The following is a 20,638-nucleotide window of genomic DNA, read 5'->3' as shown; positions in this document are numbered from 1 at the left end:
GGCCTTGTGTCTGGACAACTGACATGGGCTGAATTAATGCTTGGTGTTGCATTTCTAACCCATGAACTCATATGAAAGGGTTTTTACAGGTCTCCAGATTTTTATGAGCTGTAGGCCAGCCCTACACTAATGTCAGCCCTACACTAATGTCAGCCCTACACTAATGTCAGCCCTACACTAATGTCAGCCCTTCACTAATGTCAGCCCTACACTAATGTCAGCCCTACACTAATGTCAAGCTCATGCTTTAAATCATTCATCTGATTGCATCAGTTGCTTCATCTCTTGCAGTCATAGGACATGCATATGCGCTGTGACTGCCACCAGTTGTGAGGGGCTGTTGCAATGTGTGCTCTGCTATGTTGATCCTTGGATCAACTCTGGATCTATTCTATTTCTACACTGACTGTTGTCTGTCTGATGCCAGAGTCAACTGCACAGTTGTTCTGGTTCTCCATGGTATATAACCCATGCCTCTACTAATATTGTGGTTTCCTGTGCTTATTCCCTGCAGCTCACCGGTACCACCAGGCCAAAGCCAGCGGGCAGGGTGCCCACAGCAAGTCCTCCAGTGCCCACTCCTCCCGCTCCACCAGCCCAGGCCCACACTGGCGTAACGAGGGCATTGCCCCATATAAGCCCCCTGACAGACGCACCCAGGGCCTGGAGCCTCCATCATGTACCTCCTCCTCCTCCACCCGGCCTGGCCGCTCCCACCACCCCTCCCTCCCTACAGAGCTCGACTCAAACGCAGGACGCACCCCCCTGTTACCACGACCACCGCGGGAACGCTCAGAACCCCGCCACTTCAACCCTGTCAGGTGAGTGAGTGTGTGTGTGTGTTGTGCTAATGACACTTCGTCTTTGTCTGCATCACCAGCACGGATCCACTTTTCACCACAAACACACACACACACACAAAAACACAAACACAAAAACACACACGCACAGCACAGCGCACACAACTGGGAAGTGACAGATTATACAAGGCAGAGTGAGACTTTCCTAATCTCAGGTGACATTCCAATGAGACCTTGCCCTGACACTGTCCTGCCGACCCGGCCGTTCCACTCTGCCTCCTGGTGGCTAGACTGGACACACACCTTGATTGCTGCTGTTGCCTCACTCCCTCTCTTCCCCTGTCCTCCTTACCTCCCCCTCACTCTCCCTTCCCCTCCCCCCTCTCCCCCCTCTCCTCCTTCCTCTCCTTTGGTTCTGTTAATTACACTAATGACTGTCTGAATTCGGATGGGATTCAACATCCAAGTGTTGCTGTTGGTGATGTTTCTGTTCTCTCTCCAAGGCCCGGAGCTGATGGATTGAATTAGTCTACATGTTGACTATACTAGAGGAAACACATGTCTCTCCTTTTTTCTGCTGTCTCTCACTGAAGTGGCATGACAGTCAGAGTACTGGTTTTCATTGGCTATAAAACTATTTTCTGGATAGTAAAGAGAATGCATTCCCTCAGCTCTCCACATAAGGTCCAGTTAAGTTGGTCTCACATACCTCCCTCATACGTCAGAGTTGCCATTGTTCAACACAATTAAGGGCTGTGGGCTCGTTTACTTTGGCTCCCGGCCAATGAGTGGCTCAGTATCCGGAGTGAGTGATGGCTCAGGCCCGGCGTCACGGCAACAGGCCTCGGGACAGGTTAACCCCTTCAAGGTTGGCACCTCCAAATGCACCAGACTAGATAAGAGTTAATCTGACTGACAACTGTTGCACCCCTAGGCCCTGCTGCTCCCCCTAGGAAGTAGGTCACAGTTGGGCTAACCTGTGAAGGAAAACACCATGTGCTTCGTTATGCCAAGCCGTCAGAATGCAGTCAACCTAAGTCAATATTGGTTTGCCTACGTCATTATTTTAAAAGGCAATATTTGATTAACATTTCAACCTTGTCACTCATTTATTTTGCCCTGTTTATATAGTGTACAATAATATTTTCTTGGTTGTTTGTTCTGGTTACTCAGAGCATTATAGAAGTGGTTACATAAAGAATGTCAGCAAAGAAAGCGGATATAGCTAATTCTTCTTACAGGATATTGCCAGAGAGCACATGATTCTGAAAGACATGTCTATCAGGTTGTTGTTTTGGCCACTGATACAGAGCTCTACTGATTATGCTCTATATTGCTGTAAGTCATTAGTTGTATCCTGTCTTGGATGGTACGTTGTCCCGAGGGGCCCCACCGGTGCGTGTCAGTGGAGTGTTGTGGTGAGCTCTGGGAAAGAAGGGCAGGCAGCGCTCTCTGCGGCTGTGTGTGGGGTCAGTAAATCCACAGGGCCTATAATCCTGCCCCCACTTGCTCTCATCTTCCCTGTAATCCCTGATCCAGCCCAATGTTCTGAGAAGCACCCAGCCCTACGTGTGTCCGTCAGGGTAGGCAGCAGCAGAAGCCTGCAGGGAGGTTCTTCATGATCACTGGAGGTCACAGATCCCATCATGAACTGGAGGTGGATGGTGTTTACTATAAACCTTTGTGGGCCAGAGGAGTGGGGTGAGGCATAGGCACTATGGTGTGCTGGGTTGGAGAATGGGCACTGGGCAAGTTGTTTTTCTCAAACTAGTATGAATGTAAAAACATATATATAATGTTACATTTATTTTATTCCTATGATACAATTTCAGGCCAGAAATAAATAAAAGATACTGCAACTATAATTAACTCCTTGTCTGTCTTCCTCTGTGTTCTGCAGGTCCAAGGACTCGTCATTGTTGCCAGTGACCCGCCGTCTATCAGGGGACAGCGACTCCTCTACAGCCTCCTCTAAGGGAGGAGGAGGAGGGACAGGGGGAGGCCGCTTTTCTCTGGGGGGCACCCGCCGCTCCAGAGAGGAGGTGCTGTTGGTTAACAGGAAGGAGGGGAAGCATATAATCGAGAGGCCTGGAGAAGGCGGACAGGGTCCATCCCTGTGCCCCCCAATGCCCCGCACACGCAGCCACTCCCGGGATCGCCCTTCCCCCGCCTCCATCCTCAAACCCAGCCCTCCACAGGGCCCCTCTGACGGGCTCAGGAGCAGCCATGGGGAGAGGGGCCGCTCTCTCGGGCCCGAAAGTCCCCGCAGGCTCCAGGCCCTGCGCTCCCACAGCCAGGGGAAGATGCCCAGCCGGAGTCGGACCAGCGATGCCAGCCCTGGACCCTCTCCCCGTCACGGGGCCTCGCAACCCCTATCCTCTGACAGACGAGAGGAGCTCAGGACCAAACAACTGCCCCCCGCTTCCCCCAGAATCAATGGAGGTTTCTCCAGGAGACAATCGTCCTCCTGCTCTAATTCACCTATCAAAGGGCTTCAGAGCAGCAGCCTCAGTAAGAAGACTATAGTGGCTCCCCGGCCCCCCGCTCCACGCTCCCCCTCGGTGGGGAGGAGTAGGCTGCTGCCCACAGTCACCCAGGCAGGCCGGCGCTCTCCTCACTCCTCCTCCCCCCGCTCCCCTCACCACCATGGGCATGGACCCCGCTCCCCTCGAACCTCCCACGGCCCTCGCTCCAATGGGCATGGCCACAGGGGGTGGGCCAGCTCTGAGCGACAGGAACCTGAGGAGGAGGGGCTAGGCTATAACTTCCAGATCCTGCCCAACCTGGACCCCCAGAAAGAGCAGGACCTGTACCGCAGCTTCGAGGCTGAGTTCCTAGCTAACACAGGGCAGCGCAGAGGGGGGCCTAGTAGACCCACAGGGGGGGGGGCCCTTCAGCTTCCTGCCTCTTCACACCCACAGCAGGGGGTTGGGCCCCAAACACTGCCCACGCCTGCCTCTGCTGACCCTAACGTCACTGACTCGGCCTACTCCTCCTCCAACTCCTCCAACTCCTCACTCAACGTGGGGGGTAAGGTAGGAGTTCTGCCTGACCTCCGGGAGTCTAAAAGAACTAACCCACGTTCCTCTGGAGGCCTGGAGGATACCCTGGCCCCACTGCATGGCCATAGCCCTGGCGGACTATCCAATGGTGGGCACGCAGAACCAGAGCGCTGGGGCGGGCGAGGTGGAGGTCTCAGGAAGCTCCCTGCCATCTCCAGTTCCATAGACGAAGGGGAGCTCCTGTCCTCCTTGCCCGGCCGGAGAGACTCGGAGCTGGGCATATCTCTCAGCCATGCCCCCTCACAACTTCCTTTCCACCGCAGGAGCATGAATGGAGGGGGGCATGTCAGTGGTGCTTTAGTAGAGGTGCTGATGGAGAGCCAGCAGGGTCAGCTGGGCTGGGGCTCAGGGCCTGAGGGAGACGTCCCTCTGGAGGATCACCAACCAAGCTTCCCCTACGACCTGGAGGGTGGAGACCCCAACGATGACCTCCCTCCCCCAGAGTCTTGTCCCTCGCCCATCCCCCTGCCCCCCTCGGAGGACTGCTCCTTCCAGGAAGACTCCTCCAGTGAGAGCTCCTCCATGTGCTTCAGCCTGAGTGAATCACGCTCAGAGTACTCTCCGCCACCTCCTCCCCTGGCCAATGGGGATGCAGTTGATGGGGGTGTAGTCTTCCGGCCCAAGAGGGCAGGGAAAAAGGCTGACAGGGTGCCCTCCATCTACAAGCTCAAGCTGAGGCCCAGGATCAGACCCCGTACAGACAACCGGCCAGGGAACAGCCCGTCACGTATCCCCACCCCAGTCAGCTACAGAGACCTTCAGGCCAGGGGCAACCATACTCCTCTCCAGACCCCTACCCCGCCACAGTCCCCTCAGAGCTCCCATTCCAACGACCATTCACCCTCACGAAAGGCCATGCACCAGGCCTTTGCCGACCTGATCCACCCCCAGTCACGCTCCCCTGCCATGGGCAACAGGGACCGCTCCTTCTCTGTGGAGTCAGAGAGCGGCTTGGACACTGAGGCCTGGATGTAACACACAACTAACTAATCCTGATGATGCTGATATAGAAGAGTCTGTTGACTACTGTCTAAAATAGACTGGAGACTGGGCTACAGACTATTTTTTATAGAGCATGTCGCACACTCCCTCATTTTGTCATGCAGTCATGCCCTTTCCTACCTATAACGGTCAGGGTTTCAGTATCCAATTATATTCTTTGCACTCTAAGCCTAATTATTTATTACCAAAGGATCGATCCCGAATCGAATACTATTGTTTAAGTTGAATGGATTTATTGGCATTATATGGGGATGCTTTGTTCAATCATAAAGTGTCTAATACAAAGCATGCACTGTCTTGAAAGCCCCATGCTATACGCATCGCTGAAGAAGTGTCAGGGCTGAGGGGGAGGAAAGAACCCCAGGCAGGAGCAGTGAATCACAAGCATCATCATCAAGTCAACTGGACTGGCTCCCTCTAGTGGACAGTGTATGCCACAGCATCTCTCTGCTTTGATTGTCAAAATACTGGTGTGGAGAGCGTGCTGTAACAAATACTTTCTCTCATTCTCCATACTGCCACTCACCCTCTGCTCGTTACCTTCTGTGGATCTTTACACATCTAATCTGTATTGGACTTATATATCAATACAATACTCTACAATAATTTACTGTACAATGTTCACATCTAACAGTCCTTTGGACTTTGTATTCCATATGTGCACTTCTACTCACCTTCCCCCACCAACCCTCTGCATCCTGACTTGTTCATTGTCATACATGTATGATGTCACTTTCTCACTGCCAATCCACATGGCCATGATTGAGTGATGTCTTCTGATTCTTTTTTTTTAGCTTTTATTGTGGAAATATACAAAGTAGTATTTTTCACATTATGTTCTGTGTGTTAACTGCAGTCTGGGGCAAGAGTAAGATAATATGTCATTGTCACTGAAACATACTTCCAATGATCAAGAGTTATCTCAACTTGAAAATCAACACTAAAATATGTGTACAAAAGAGTAAGTTAAGTGGGATGAATGTGTTTATATATGTACATGTGTATATACAGTGCCAGTTAAAAGTTTGGACACACCTACTCATTCCAGGGTTTCTCTTAGTTTTTTAGTGGTAGTAGTGTTCTACATTGTAGAATAATGTTGAAGACATCAAAACTATGAAATAACACATATGGAATCATGTAGTAACCAAAAAAATGTTGAACAAATCAAAATATATTTTATATTTCAAATTCTTTGAAGTAGTCACCCTTTGCCTTGATGACAGCTTTGCACACTCTTCTCTCAACCAGCTTCATGAGGTAGTCACCTGGAATGAATTTAAATTAAGAGGTGTGCCTTGTTAATTTGTGGAATTTATTTCCTTAATGCGTTTGAGCCAATCAGTTGTGTTGTGACAAGGTAGGGGTGGTATACAGAAGATAGCCCTATTTGGTAAAAGACCAAGTCCATATTATGGCAAGAACAGCTCAAATAAGCAAAGAGAAATGACAGTCCATCCTTTCTTTTAAGACATGAAGGTCAGTCCATACAGAAATGTCAAGAACTTTCAATGTTTCTTCAAATGCAGTCGCAAAAACCATCAAGCGCTATGATGAAACTGGCTCTCATGAGGACCGCCACAGGAAAGGAAAACCCAGAGTTACCTCTGCTGCACAGGATAAGTTCATTAGGAGTTACCAGCGTCAGAAATTGCAACCCGAATAAATGCATCAGAGTTCAAGTAACATACACATCTCAACATCAACTGTTCAGAGGAGACTGTGTGAATCAGGCCTTCATGGTTGAATTGCTGCAAAGAAACCACTACTAAAGGACACCAATAATAAGAAGAGAGTTGCTTGGGCCAAGAAACACGAGCAATGGACATTAGACCGGTGGAAATCTGTCCTTTGGTCTGATGAGTCCAAATTTGAGATTTTTGGCCGCCGTGTCTTTGTGAAACGCAGAGTAGATGAATGGATGATCTCCGCATGTGTGGTTCCCACCGTGAAGCATGGAGGAGGAGGTGTGATGGTGTGGGGGTGCTTTGCTGGTGACACTGTCGGTTATTTATTTTCAAATTCAAGGCACACTTTACCAGCATGGTCACCACAGCATTCTGCAGCCATACGCCATCCGCATCTGGTTTGCGTTTAGTGGGACCATAATTTGTCTTTCAACAGGACAATGACCCAAAACACACCTCCAGGCTGTGTAAGGGCTATTTGACCAAGGAGAGTGATGGAGTGCTGCATCAGATGACCTGGCCTCCATATTCACCCAACCTCAATCCAATTGAGATGGTTTGGGATGAGTTGGACTGCAGAGTGAAGGAAAAGCAGCCAACAAGTGCTCAGCATATGTGGGAAGTCCTTCAAGACTTGTGGAAATAGTATTCATCATGAAGCTGGTTGAGAGAATGCCAAGAGTGTGCAAAGCTCTCATCAAGGCAAAGGGTGGCTACTTTGAAGAATCTCAAATATAAAATATATGTTTACAACTTTTTTGGTTACTACATGATTCCATATGTGTTGTTTCATAGTTTTGATGTCAGCACTATTATTCTACAATGTAGATTAAAGAAAAAAAGAAAAGCCTTGGAATGAGTAGCTGTGTCCAAACGTTTGACTGGTACTGTACATGTATATGTATACTTGCATAAAGATGTGGTTATAGTGTATATAACAAGACATAATTATGACATGTGTAAATATTTGCTGTATGGGGTTATATGCTGCCTTAGCTATGCAATTTTGCTGTTGGAAATGCCTTGACAATTCCCTTTGCCTTAAAATGTGTGTTTGAGTGTGGTTTGAGAATGTTAGTGCCCAACAACAACACCCATCCAACGTGAGTGTCATTGCCATCACCATCAGTTTGTTTCTCAGTGTAGAATTGTTCAACGACACTAAATTAAAATAACCACTTTTTTTTAGATGGATTATAATCTATTCGTATAATAGATACATAGACAAACCAATCTCTCGGGAAAGTGTCTTCAGTGACATCTAGTGGTTGTAAAAAGTGTCATATTTGGATGAAATTCCTTCACATATTGAGTTTTGAATCATGTGCATGCTTTGCTGGATTGGTTTGGAGTAGATGATTGTTCATCGTGATGTATTCTGTGGTGTATTGAAATGGCTTAAGAATATGTGTAGGTTTTTCTTGAGTGCTTTTATGTGGAGAATGGACATGAATAATTGATAGTGTAATGGTTATGTCTGTCCCCTGTTATGGACTCTGCCTTATTGGCAATATCAATAACAGAGCAGGCCAGGGATCTGAATGTGGGGTTGACACTCAACAAGGCTTTAGAGCCTGTAAAACTACTATGAATGGTTTTACAGTGGAATGACAGGGACCTTTGCTGCAGTGGGTTTTCAGTAATCGGATTGCACAAGCAGAGGTGGTGTGTCAGCAATCTGAATCTGAGTACATACTGTAGGAAGGAATATGTACCAGGTGTTCTGGTGTCAATGGGAACGTAGGTAGCATTGCTGATGAAAAGAAGGGAGGGATGTAGTTGGTCTTATTTATTTATTTATTTATGAATTGGTCTCGAGTTACAGGTATGGCTCGACGTGAAAAACAATGATGTATGTAGAGTCTGAAGGTGAGGGCCCAGAATAAGTCATAAAAGGAAAATATTTTTTTTTGTTAGAACTGTGGCTCTCCATTATCCTAATGGCTTTAGCCAGAGCCCAAAGTTCAGTAATGCACAGGGTTCCAGGGACCTTATCAATTCTCTGCAGACACGTTTAATTTTTTAAATTTTTATTTCACCTTTATTTAACCAGGTAGGCAAGTTGAGAACAAGTTCTCATTTACAATTGCGACCTGGCCAAGATAAAGCAAAGCAGTTCGACACCTGCAACAACACAGAGTTACACATGGAGGAAAACAAACATACAGTCAATAATACAGTAGAAAAATAAGTATATATACAATGTGAGCAAGTGAGGGAGGTAAAGGCAAAAAAAGGCCATGGCGGCAAAGTAAATACAATATAGCAAGTTAAACACTGGAATGGTTGATTTGCAGTGGAATAATGTGCAAAGTAGAGATAGAAATAATGGGGTGCAAAGAAGCAAAATAAATCAAGTAGGGAAAGAGGTAGTTGTTTGGGCTAAATTATAGATGGGCTATGTACAGGTGCAGTAATCTGTGAGCTGCTCTGACAGCTGGTGCTTAAAGCTAGTGAGGGAGATAAGTGTTTCCAGTTTCAGAGATTTTTGTAGTTCGTTCCAGTCATTGGCAGCAGAGAACTGGAAGGAGAGGCGGCCAAAGGAAGAATTGGTTTTGGGGGTGACCAGAGCGATATACCTGCTGGAGAGCATACTACAGGTGGGTGCTGCTATGGTGACCAGCGGGGGGATAAGGGGGGACTTTACCTAACAGGGTCTTGTAGATGACCTGGAGCCAGTGGGTATGGCGACGAGTATGAAGCGAGGGCCAGCCAATGAGAGCGTACAGATTGCAGTGGTGGGTAGTATATGGGGCTTTGGTGAAATAACGGAATGCACTGTGATAGACTGCATCCAATTTATTGAGTAGGGTATTGTAGGCTATTTTGTAAATGACATCGCCGAAGTCAAGGATTGGTAGGATGGTCAGTTTTACGAGGGTATGTTTGGCAGCATGAGTGAAGGATGCTTTGTTGCGAAATAGGAAGCCAATTCTAGATTTAACTTTGGATTGGATATGTTTGATGTGAGTTTGGATGGAGAGTTTACAGTCTAACCAGACACCTAGGTATTTGTAGATGTCCACATATTCTAAGTCAGAGCCGTCCAGAGTAGTGATGTTGGACAGGCGGGCAGGTGCAGGCAGCGATCGGTTGAAGAGCATGCATTTAGTTTTACTTGTATTTAAGAGCAATTGGAGGCCACGGAAGGAGAGTTGTATGGCATTGAAGCTCGCCTGGAGGGTTGTTAACACAGTGTCCAAAGAAGGGACAGAAGTATACAGAATGGTATCGTCTGCGTAGAGGTGGATCAGAGACTCACCAGCAGCAAGAGCGACATCATTGATTTATACAGAGAAGAGAGTCGGTCCAAGAATTGAACCCTGTGGCACCCCCATAGAGACTGCCAGAGGCCCGGACAACAGACCCTCCGATTTGACACACAGAACTCTATCAGAGAAGTAGTTGGTGAACCAGGTGAGGCAATAATTTGAGAAACCAAGGCTATCGAGTCTGCCGATGAGGATGTGGTGATTGACAGAGTCGAAGGCCTTGGCCAGGTCAATGAATACGGCTGCACAGTATTATTTCTTATCAATGGCGGTTAAGATATCGTTTAGGACCTTGAGCGTGGCTGACGTGCACCCACGGAAACCAGATTGCATAGCGGAGAAGGTATGGTGGGATTCGAAATGGTCGGTAATCTGTTTGTTGACTTGGCATTCGAAGACCTTAGAAAGGCAGGGTAGGATAGATATAGGTCTGTAGCAGTTTGGGTCAAGAGTGTCCCCCCCTTTGAAGAGGGGGATGACCGCAGCTGCTTTCCAATCTTTGGGAATCTCAGACGACACGAAAGAGAGGTTGAACAGGCTAGTAATAGGGGTGGCAACAATTTCGGCAGATCATTTTAGAAATAGAGGGTCCAGCTTGTCTTGCCCGGCTGATTTGTAGGGGTCCAGATTTTGCAGCTCTTTCAGAACATCAGCTGACTGGATTTGGGAGAAGAAGAAATGGGGAAGGCTTGGGCGAGTTGCTGTGGGGGGTGCAGTGCTGTTGACCGGGGTAGGGGTAGCCAGGTGGAAAGCATGGCCAGCCGTAGAAAAATGCTTATTGAAATGATCAATTATAGTGGATTTATCGGTGGTGACAGTGTTTCCTATCTTCAGTGCAGTGGGCAGCTGGGAGGAGGTGTTCTTATTGTCCATGGACTTTACAGTGTCCCAGAACTTTTTTGAGTTTGTGTTGCAGGAAGCAAATTTCTGCTTGAAAAAGCTAGCCTTGGCTTTTCTAACTGCCTGTGTATATTGGTTTCTATCCTCTACTTGAGGCCATAGGTGGTGTTCTAGTATTTCTGAGAATGTTTTCATGTATTTTTGTGTCTTTGACTTGAGGATTTTGGTTGTTAAAATGTTTGCTTTTAACATGTTTTATCATGCCAATTAATGTCCACACATCAACCAAATAGTCACAGTACAGCAGATGCTGTTATGCTTTTGCTGTATTAAGGGAACACTCCAGCAATGAATATAGCCAATCCAAGAGGGTCACTGGTTTTGTTGATAACTACACAGGGAGGAGCCAACCTACACACTGCCTATTAACTGCTCAAAGATACCGTTGCATTTTTATTTGACCCCCCACTGGCATAAGTAGGCTCTGTTTGCATTATTAGCCAATATAAATGTTCTCTCTTCACTGACCCAATGAAAAGTTGGGTCAGTGAAGAATACCATTTCATTGTATTGCTTTTACATGTAGCTGTCTTTAAAAAAAGTACTGTTTATATATTTGTTTTTGATACATTTTCAATTAAAATTTTCAATTGTCAAATGGGTTTGAAATATTAAAACATGCATGATGGGTAAGCAAGTGACAGATGTTTTACCAGTAAACATGTTGAAACCCATGGTCTAATGATTTAGTTTGGTAATTCAACTGTAATTGCAAAATTATTTTCTAGTTTAACTTTCTCCTTAGGGTGCAACATTTCTTTTGATTGTCAAACACTGCTTTTAAAATAATTAATTATCTCTCTTTCGCTCGTTCTCCCTTTTATCTCTGATATCTCTGTCTAAATGGTATAATAAAAAGTAATGAAATGAAACGGATCATCACATCCATTTTGAATGTCCATTTGAATTTATTTTTTGTGTTTAAGAGTCATTTGCTGATGTTATTTTCTATCAAATAATGACAATTAAATGTACTGAAGATGAGTACTTAACATTTGTGGAATTTGTCTGTATTAAATAGCAATACTGCAATACCAAGACCTCACTCTTCCTTGAAAAATCAATTGCTGTCAAGCTGTTCTTGTAATAAAATATGTTCCTCTGATTTGTCTCTTATCAACTGTGTTTTTATTGTTGAAATTTTTAGTGAGATGATGATGAGAGGACCTCTAATCATGCCAATGGTGACTGAGGTTAGTCTATGCACTAGGTTTTGAAGCAACTTTTTAAATGAGACTAGAAAGTCCATAGGCCCTATAACCAAAAGTCATTAAAAACCATTTTCACAGTGCTAACCACCATAAAATCCAGGGAAGATGAAGAGGATGAAGCATTCTTATATCTCACATTTCTGACCTTATTGACATGGCACATTATGTTTCTATTTAGCATACACATTTATTTATTTTTATACAGGTGCCTGCGTGTTTGTGTGTGACACACAGAAAGAGAGACATTTTGGTATTCAGATAAATGTTTTCATATTTTTAAATAAGACTGTGATCAAGCTCCATCTCAGTTTTGGCATAATATAGCTAGTTGACATTTTTGTCTGAACATTAAAGAAAAAGGCTTGATTGGTCTATTTACGATGTGAAAAAAACGTGATCTGATACCCACTTAATGATAATCTTCTCACCAAATTAGTCATTTTCATAATTATTATCCACCTAAAATTACCTTATTGCGGAAGTCGGAAGTAAAAAAACACCATGATCGATGATAGCTATTCAAGTGGGAGGGAACGAAGGCCAAGTAAAACACACACTTCGCAACGGTAAACTGCTTTCGATTTTCTCTGCTGTTTTATTCTGTGTCGTGTCTAATTTTAACTTCAGTAGGCACGTTCATTCTGTGGGGTTGGATTTGAAAATAGGTCGATAGATTAAGAGCTTTACTATCCCGGCAAAGGCTCCCTATAAGCCTCTACTTTAGAAGGTAATTTCTTTAGACAGCAGCATAGCATCAGCTACAGTACCTAGCTGAGCAGCAGGTTCATTCATCAAGCAAATATGGAGTGGGCTAATCAATTATGCGTGAGTAATCAGTCGAAGTTAGAAAGAGCAGTTTTAAATCTGATTTGTGCCATTCGATTTGGCTTGATAGAATTTTAGCTTTAAAAATGAACGAGAGCAAAGCCGATGAAGTGCTAACCATTCTGGCTAACTAACGTTAGCTAGCAGTTGTTGGCTATCACTGTTTGCTAGCGATGCTATGAATGACGAGGAAGTGAACATGTGTAGCTAGTTAGTTATGATAACAATAGTTTGCCAGGGTTTTTAACACTACCTTAACCACATAGGTCATAGCTAAGTAGCTAGCTAAGTTACAGGGTATTCAAATAGTTTAGTGGGGCCCCGCGTTAAACTAGCATTGGATATTGATTAGTACTAGGTTAGCTACTGTACATTGTTGGGTTTAACTAGAGCTGGCAAGAAAGGCATTTCACTGTACTTGCACGTGACATTGAAACTTGAAACCGTTTTAATTAAGTTTCCAGCCAAGTAGATAACACTTCGTAACCTAGCTGTTTGCTAACTAATAACAATCTGTCAATAGCTTTTGACTGCTGTCAGAGATACCACTCAGTTTGTCAATTTCAGCTCATTTACTAGACCTTGACAAATTTGCTAACTAGGTAGCTGTTGAAAATATTGATTCATTTACAGAAAATTGTCTTTGGGGAAGTAACGTTATTTACTTCATGCTGGATGCAGTCAGTCAGTGTTTTAGGCTACATTTGCGTTATGACAGCTGACCGTTGCCTGCCAGTTATTGCCATAACACAGAAAATAATGTAGGCTTACTGTTAGTTGATATTTCTTCACAAAGGGCCACAGATCTGATTGCCATGATGCAGTTAGTTTATACCTACACTTTGGATGTAGGCAACACCTTTTATTAATGCGCCTCAAGTCAATAAAATGTTAACTAGCATAACTATTTAGGCTTAACCTAAATATATTTCTCCAGCTTCTGAATCAGATTGACTGACCACTGCTCTTGCCTGCGTTGTAGCCAAGCTAGTGACTAGGTAGTCCGCAATGACAGCTTCCCATTAGCAAGGAGTCTAACATTGTGTATTTTTTTGTTCTGGTGAGAGCATGAGATTGGGAAGAGAGTAGTGGGGGGGGGGGAAGAGTATCGAGTTTAGTTCCCAGGGAATTTGATGAGGGTCCTGTCTATTGAACCACTACAGCACTGTAATTTACGAACTTGTCCAGCCAGTGTGGTGGGCAGCAACATTGTTATCAATGCCCGACCAGACAGCCTCTCAACAGGCATTGTGCTTTCTGCACTATCACTTTGGGAGCAGGGTGTGATAACATGGTAGTCATTTGTGCCATTTTTCTAGTACTCTGGTTGTTTTGTATGTCTAAATTATTTTTCATACTGTCAATACTTTTGATATCTATAAGACTACCTCATGCAGAAAAAAAGCAAGTACTAGAATTGGGTTAATGTTGATGGATGAAATACTCAAGAGTCAATACACTGACTACTCGCAGCATCATTTATATTGCATTATATCAACATGTGAGGCCCAATCTCATCCTGAAGTGCTAAAGTTGGGTGTGGAAGGGGGGGGTGTTAATCCAGTGAAATAAGAGACAAATGTTTTTAATTTCGCAGGAGCTTTGTTACTTTCAAGGCCTGCTACTTTGCAGTGTTGTTTTTTTTAGTGCAGAGAACAGTCTGTTTTTTTTCTTAGTGGGAAGATCCATCACATGAAGGTGGTGGATTGAGTGTGATATTCAACAGCAGGAAAGGGATAATGCTGTGTGCTACAGACTGAGTTTCCGTGGACCCCAAACGACAGGTCCAGTCAGAGGCCGGCTGATTAAGTAGGCCTATGTGCTGACTAGGAGGGTTTTAGCTTTTTTAGGGGTTGTCGACCAATGTGTTTTAACAAAAAACATCAAAGCTAAGTGTCCAAGTGATGAAGACTTCCTCCTATTTTGCCTGCACTTGCACTTCTACAATTTCCTGTCTTCTTTGCAGATCCCTCTCCTTCTAGGAAAAATATACCTTGGTGCCTGTTTTTCATTAATTATTTCGTGCTCTCGCTCTCTTGCAGGAGAACCGGCAATTTGGATCCAAGATGACGGACTCTAAGTATTTCACCACTACCAAGAAAGGTCTGGCCCGCTTTGACTTTCAAAAGTGAATTTTAAATATATAAATAAAAAATGTACAGTATCGAAATTCATTCAGAGCTGCTGTTTTTAGGCTACTCTTATCATATTAGTCATGACTTGATTTTAGGCCCTAATCTAAATGGTGTGTAGGCTTAATCAGAATATGGAAACAGGCTTCATGACCCCGCTGATGGAAAGAGCCACCATGTGTAACAATGGTTGACTTAGAGAATGTTATATCGAGAATGTTCTAGAAATGAATTGCTCCCAACCACATACTGTCACAAAAAAATACATGTCAAATTCAGGGTATTTACAGCCAAGAGAAAGCAACATCAACAAAAGGAGTAGAAAACCGGCTCAGCAGCAGCCTGGCTATGTGTGTTTGGCTGATGAAAGCAGGAATAGAACAGCTGAGGTTGTCCTCTAAATAAGATTAGGGCCTCAGGCTTTAGCACTCCTTAAGTTAGCCCTCCTGCTGTCCCTCTGGCTTTCCCCGGCTCTCTGTCTCGCTCTGCATCCCCTCTCACCTCTTCAAAAACAGCCCCCAAACAGCCAGCCAATCACTACCATTCAAACTGATATGGTGCTTATGAAGGAGACTTGTCTCTTCATGTCTGTTTGCCTTGTATGAGACATTGGAGTCAGAAGTGCTGAATAAGCAACCCTTCGCTTTAATTTATTGTCCTTCAGGCAGATCATCACTACTCTCTGTGTGTAGGTGTGAGGGAGGCTCATTAATGGGTTTTCCTTGGAACCAGGGGGAAGTTGTGCTCAAGGTTAAGCCCACAGACAGTGGTGTTTGAGAGTAAGCACTCCTATCCAAGCCCAGAGAGAAGCTGAACTGATCTGTAGTGTTACCTGAGGACAGGCTGTACTGCGGAGAGGTTGAAGTCCAGCCTCTGCTCTGTCTGTGTTTGTCTTTGCACCTATTGCACATGCAGTGGTGGAAAAAGTACCCAATTGTCATACTTGAGTAAAAGTATAGATACCTTAATGAAAGTTACTCAAGTAAAAGTCACCCAGTAAAATACTACTTGAGTAAATGTCTAAAAGTATTTGTGTGCAAATATACTTAAGTATGTAAAGTATAAATCATTTCAAATTCCTTATATTAAGCAAAGCAGACGGCACCATTTTCTTGTTTTTTTTAAATTTACGGACAGCCAGGGGCACACTCTAACACTCAGACATAATTTACAAAAGATGCATTTGTGTTTAGTGAGTCTGCTAGGCCAGAGGCAGTAGGGATGACCATGTGTTCTCTTGATAAGTACATGAATTGGACCATTTTCCTGTCCTGATAAGCATTCAACATTTAATGAGTACTTTTGTGTGTCAGGAAAAATCGAGTAAAAAGTACATTGTCTTTAGTAATGTAGTAAAGTAGAAGTTGTCAAGTACAGATACCCCCCCCAAAAAACTACTTAAGTAAAAATATTTTAAAGTACTACTTAAGTACTCTACACCACTGCCTACATGTACAGTTGGCCCTTCAAATAGAACAAGTCTGCCGATGTATCTTGGAGATGTGCATGGTTTAACTTTAAAAAAAAATATAAATATATATTTTTATTAACCCATCCACCACCACCCCCCTCTTCGGAGGACACATCTTTTTTTGTTTTTTCAGCTTTTCTGCTACATATACATACATTTGACATACATGGTACTTTTATATGCAATAATACATTACTGAACATGAGCTCTTTAATCCCACCCCTCAACCACTCTGTCCATCCCACCTATCAATATAGACCAGCCTCTATGGAGTGTTGTTTAACCAAGCTTCGTCCAGTGTTTAAGCAATTCTAGGTCAACCATATCTCTATAACAATACATGTGTTCCTGTCATGAAATTAATTGTAATCAAAGTAACAGTAGTGTGTGCAGTGCACCCTTCACTGACTGGTTATAATACACGCTCCGGTCTTGATCTAAAGAATTAAGCATGACTACTCCACATACACACACTTTTGCTATCTGTTTTAATGGTATGTTCTGTTTCCATCTGTGCAGGAGAGATCTTTGAGCTGAAAGCTGAGCTGAACAGCGATAAGAAGGAGAAGAAGAAAGAGGCTGTGAAGAAGGTCATTGCCTCCATGACCGTTGGGAAGGATGTCAGGTGAGTCGTGTTAGACCCGCGCTCTGTTGTCACCTCTGAACATGTGACAATGCGGTGGATAGTCATGGCCCATACTGACTCTGCTCCCTCCATAGGGAACCTATATTTCACGAGTGGCTGCTGTCATACCTTCATGATTCTATATGTAATTATCTGGCACCCCTCCCCCAGTGCCCTGTTTCCAGACGTGGTGAACTGCATGCAGACTGACAACCTGGAGCTGAAGAAGCTGGTCTACCTGTACCTGATGAACTATGCCAAGAGCCAGCCTGACATGGCCATCATGGCTGTCAACACCTTCGTCAAGGTAAAGCACAACACCAGGGCAGGTCAGACAGACGGCACTGACCTATACAAAATATTGTCTCACTGACAAGTGAGAGAACTGGGGTAGCTACATCTCAATACTCTTCAGTGTGCAAAACTAACATAGAGAGACTCTCCTCCACTTTCAGGACTGTGAGGACGCTAACCCCCTGATCCGGGCCCTGGCTGTGCGTACTATGGGCTGCATCCGCGTGGACAAGATCACAGAGTACCTGTGTGAGCCTCTGAGGAAGTGTTTGAAGGACGAGGACCCCTACGTGAGGAAGACTGCAGCCGTGTGCGTGGCCAAGCTCCATGACATAAACGCCCAGCTGGTGGAGGACCAGGGCTTCCTGGATACCCTCAAGGACCTCATCTCTGACTCCAACCCCATGGTGAGGCTCCCACGGCAGGCTGACCAGACTGCTAGACTACCTCCCCCTGGGCGAGACTACTGGCTCTAGGGCTGTAGTACTACTTTTCATGAATGGGAGGTTTATCCCAGTATAGGAAAAAGTGCACTTGCGGTATCAGATTTGTATCGCTGTTTGGAAATTAATTCCGTCATCTCATTGCTGCCTACTAGGTTATGTGTTCTTGCAGTCTAACTTACCCTCTCCTTCTGTCAGGTGGTAGCGAATGCCGTGGCAGCCCTGTCTGAGATTGCAGAGTCCCACCCCAACAGCAACCTGCTGGACCTGAACCCCCAGTCCATCAACAAACTGCTGACGGCCCTCAACGAGTGCACAGAGTGGGGTCAGATCTTCATCCTGGACTGCCTGGCCAACTACACCCCCCGTGACGACCGCGAGTCCCAGAGGTCAGAAAGCACAGGATGCCACCTCATTCATCACATTCATTCATTGTCTATGACGCACTGATTCTCCTTGTCAGTTTCCACATCATCTGCTGTATATGAAGTGTAATGTATATCAATTTCCCCATAATCTGTACTCGTCCCTTGTATTACTTCTGCCCTTTTCTCCCTCCCCCCCGCTGTAGTATCTGTGAGCGGGTGACCCCCCGTCTGTCCCATGCCAACTCTGCGGTGGTGCTGTCGGCGGTCAAGGTGCTGATGAAGTTCATGGAGATGCTTCCTAAGGACCTGGACTACTATAGCACCCTGCTGAAGAAGCTGGCCCCGCCCCTGGTCACCCTGCTGTCTGCAGAGCCTGAGCTGCAGTACGTGGCCCTGAGGAACATCAACCTCATCGTACAGAAACGGTAGGAAGGCCTGGAGATAAATAGGGGGCCTACCAACAGAAATTAGTCAGATAATTACAGCTGTTCAGTGTGTGCAGTCCAAATGGCACTCTATTCCTTATATAGTGTGCTACCTGGGCCCTGGTCAAAAGTAGTGCACTCTATAGGGATTAGGGTGCCATTTGGGACTCTCCCGTGCTTTCTCAGCACATTCAAAGTATTTAATGTGTTGGCTGTATTCTACTAATTTATTGAAATTGCTAGTTACTTTTCTTTTGATATCGACTGTACCGGTTTCTCTGTGCAGCCCAGAGATCCTGAAGCATGAGATGAAGGTGTTCTTTGTGAAGTACAACGACCCCATCTATGTCAAGCTGGAGAAACTGGACATCATGATCCGCCTGGCGTCTCAAGCCAACATCGCCCAGGTGACCCACACACACCACAATCTCATTACAGTTAGAACATTTACTTCCAATGGAAGCCATGATGTTTGATTTTAAAGTAACATTTGGTAGGTAACATGGACAAGCAGTAATGTGTGATTCCTAGACAACATAAAAGCCAGTATAAATGACCTCATGCTGGGGGTTTCATAGGTGCTGGCAGAGCTGAAGGAGTATGCCACTGAGGTGGATGTGGACTTTGTGCGGAAGGCAGTCCGAGCCATCGGACGCTGTGCCATCAAAGTGGAGGTGAGAGCGAGGAGATGATGGAACGCTGTCATGATACACTGTAGTATAATGTTTCAAATCAAGTACAACAAACTGTCAAGCTAACTGTAGTGTTTTTACTGCTAGCCTTATCACTGTGTGTCATGTGTTTACTGCAGCATGTGTAGTATAAATGTCTATGAAAGGTTGGAGCTTTTTCATGCATCTAATAACAAAAGCCTGAATAATGCCAATTGTTACTGTAGTGTCTCCCTTGACTGCTCTGTGTTTGGCTGACAGTCTCTTCTGTCTCTGTCTGTCAGCAATCAGCGGAGCGCTGTGTGAGCACCCTGCTGGACCTAATCCAGACCAAGGTCAACTATGTGGTGCAGGAGGCCATCGTGGTCATCAAGGACATTTTCCGCAAGTACCCCAACAAGTAGGTCACCTGTTGATGGCCCCATGTCAGGTCTAGGCCTGGTTATAACACAGTGGCATAGGGCTCTGGTCAAAAGTAGCGCACTACAGTGCATTCGGAAAGTATTCAGACCTTTTCCACATTTTGTTACATTACAGCATTATTCTAAAATACCCCATAATGACAAAGCAAAAACGGGTAGTAGAATGTTTTGCAAATGTATTTTTTAAAATTACTTCTGTAAATTTGACAGTTTTTCAGACCATTTACTCAGTACTTTGTTGAATCACCTTTGGCAGTGATTACAGCCTTGAGTCTTCTTGGGTATGACACTACAAGCTTGGCACACCTGTATTTGGGGAGTTTCTCCCCTTCTCTGCAGATCCTCTCAAGTTCTGTCAGGTTGGGTGGGGTGCGTCGCTGCACAACTATTTTCAGGTCTCTCCAGAGATGTTAGATCGGGTTCTGAATGTAAGTCCGGGCCCTGACTGGGCCACTCAAGGACATGCCAAGACATGGCTTGGCTGTCGCTTAGGGTCGTTGTCCTGTTGGAAGGTGAACCTGCGCCCCAGTCCCATCAAGGATCTCTCTGTACTTTGCTCTATTCATCTTTCCCTCGATCCTGACTAGTCTCCCAGTCCCTGCCGCTGAAAAACATCCCCAAAGCATGATGCTGCCACCACCATGCTTCACTGTAGGGATGGTGCCAGGTTTCTTCCAGACCTGTGTGAATGCTTGGTATTCAGGCCATATTGTTCAATCTTGGTTTCATCAGGACTCTAGGTAGTCTTGGTGGTTCCAGACGTCTTTAATTTAAGAATGATGGAGGCCACTGTGGGACCTGCAATGCTGCAGAAGTTTCTTGGTACCCTTCCCCAGATCTGTGTTTCAACACAATCCTGTCTCCGAGCTCTACAGACAATTAATTCGACCTCGTGGCTTTGTTTTTGCTCTGACATGTACAGTACTGTCAACTGTGGGACCTTATAGACAGGTGCATGCCTTTCCAAATAATTTCCAATCAATTGAATTTACCACATGTGGACTCGAAAGTGGAGGACATATTAACT

At 45.1% G+C, this 20,638-nt stretch overlaps 2 protein-coding genes across 10 annotated transcripts in view; both read left to right on the top strand.

The window, feature by feature from the left end:
* Nucleotides 1-7,959, top strand: part of gas2l1 (growth arrest-specific 2 like 1) — a 47,568-nt gene extending 39,609 nt beyond the window's left edge. For both annotated transcript variants that reach the window (XM_090190789.1, XM_021621645.3), the window contains 2 exons: nucleotides 515-821; nucleotides 2,701-7,959. In XM_090190789.1, coding sequence (XP_090046915.1) covers nucleotides 515-821; nucleotides 2,701-4,837 — 2,444 coding nt within the window. In that variant the 3' untranslated portion in view covers nucleotides 4,838-7,959. The remainder of the gene's footprint in view (nucleotides 1-514; nucleotides 822-2,700) is intronic.
* A 4,264-nt stretch (nucleotides 7,960-12,223) lies between these two features.
* LOC110536093 (adaptor related protein complex 1 subunit beta 1) overlaps nucleotides 12,224-20,638 on the top strand; it is a 44,442-nt gene continuing 36,027 nt past the window's right edge. For 3 of the 8 annotated variants that reach the window (XM_021621642.3, XM_021621641.3, XM_090190783.1), the window contains exons 1-10: nucleotides 12,509-12,760; nucleotides 14,803-14,863; nucleotides 16,883-16,988; nucleotides 17,160-17,295; nucleotides 17,444-17,689; nucleotides 17,924-18,114; nucleotides 18,297-18,518; nucleotides 18,805-18,925; nucleotides 19,097-19,192; nucleotides 19,474-19,589. In XM_021621642.3, the coding sequence (XP_021477317.1) occupies nucleotides 12,737-12,760; nucleotides 14,803-14,863; nucleotides 16,883-16,988; nucleotides 17,160-17,295; nucleotides 17,444-17,689; nucleotides 17,924-18,114; nucleotides 18,297-18,518; nucleotides 18,805-18,925; nucleotides 19,097-19,192; nucleotides 19,474-19,589 (1,319 nt within the window). In that variant the 5' untranslated portion in view covers nucleotides 12,509-12,736. Of the gene's footprint in view, nucleotides 12,761-14,802; nucleotides 14,864-16,882; nucleotides 16,989-17,159; nucleotides 17,296-17,443; nucleotides 17,690-17,923; nucleotides 18,115-18,296; nucleotides 18,519-18,804; nucleotides 18,926-19,096; nucleotides 19,193-19,473; nucleotides 19,590-20,638 lie in introns of all 8 variants that reach the window. The other 5 variants (XM_021621643.3, XM_090190784.1, XM_090190788.1 and 2 more) reach the window with 3 other exon arrangements.

Source organism: Oncorhynchus mykiss, chromosome 11 (genome assembly GCF_057628025.1).
Source record: "Oncorhynchus mykiss isolate SJ-2025 chromosome 11, ASM5762802v1, whole genome shotgun sequence".
Lineage (NCBI taxonomy): Eukaryota > Metazoa > Chordata > Actinopteri > Salmoniformes > Salmonidae > Oncorhynchus > Oncorhynchus mykiss.
The sequence above is the reverse complement of the archived record's forward strand: the minus strand, read 5'-3'. Positions and strand labels throughout refer to the sequence as shown.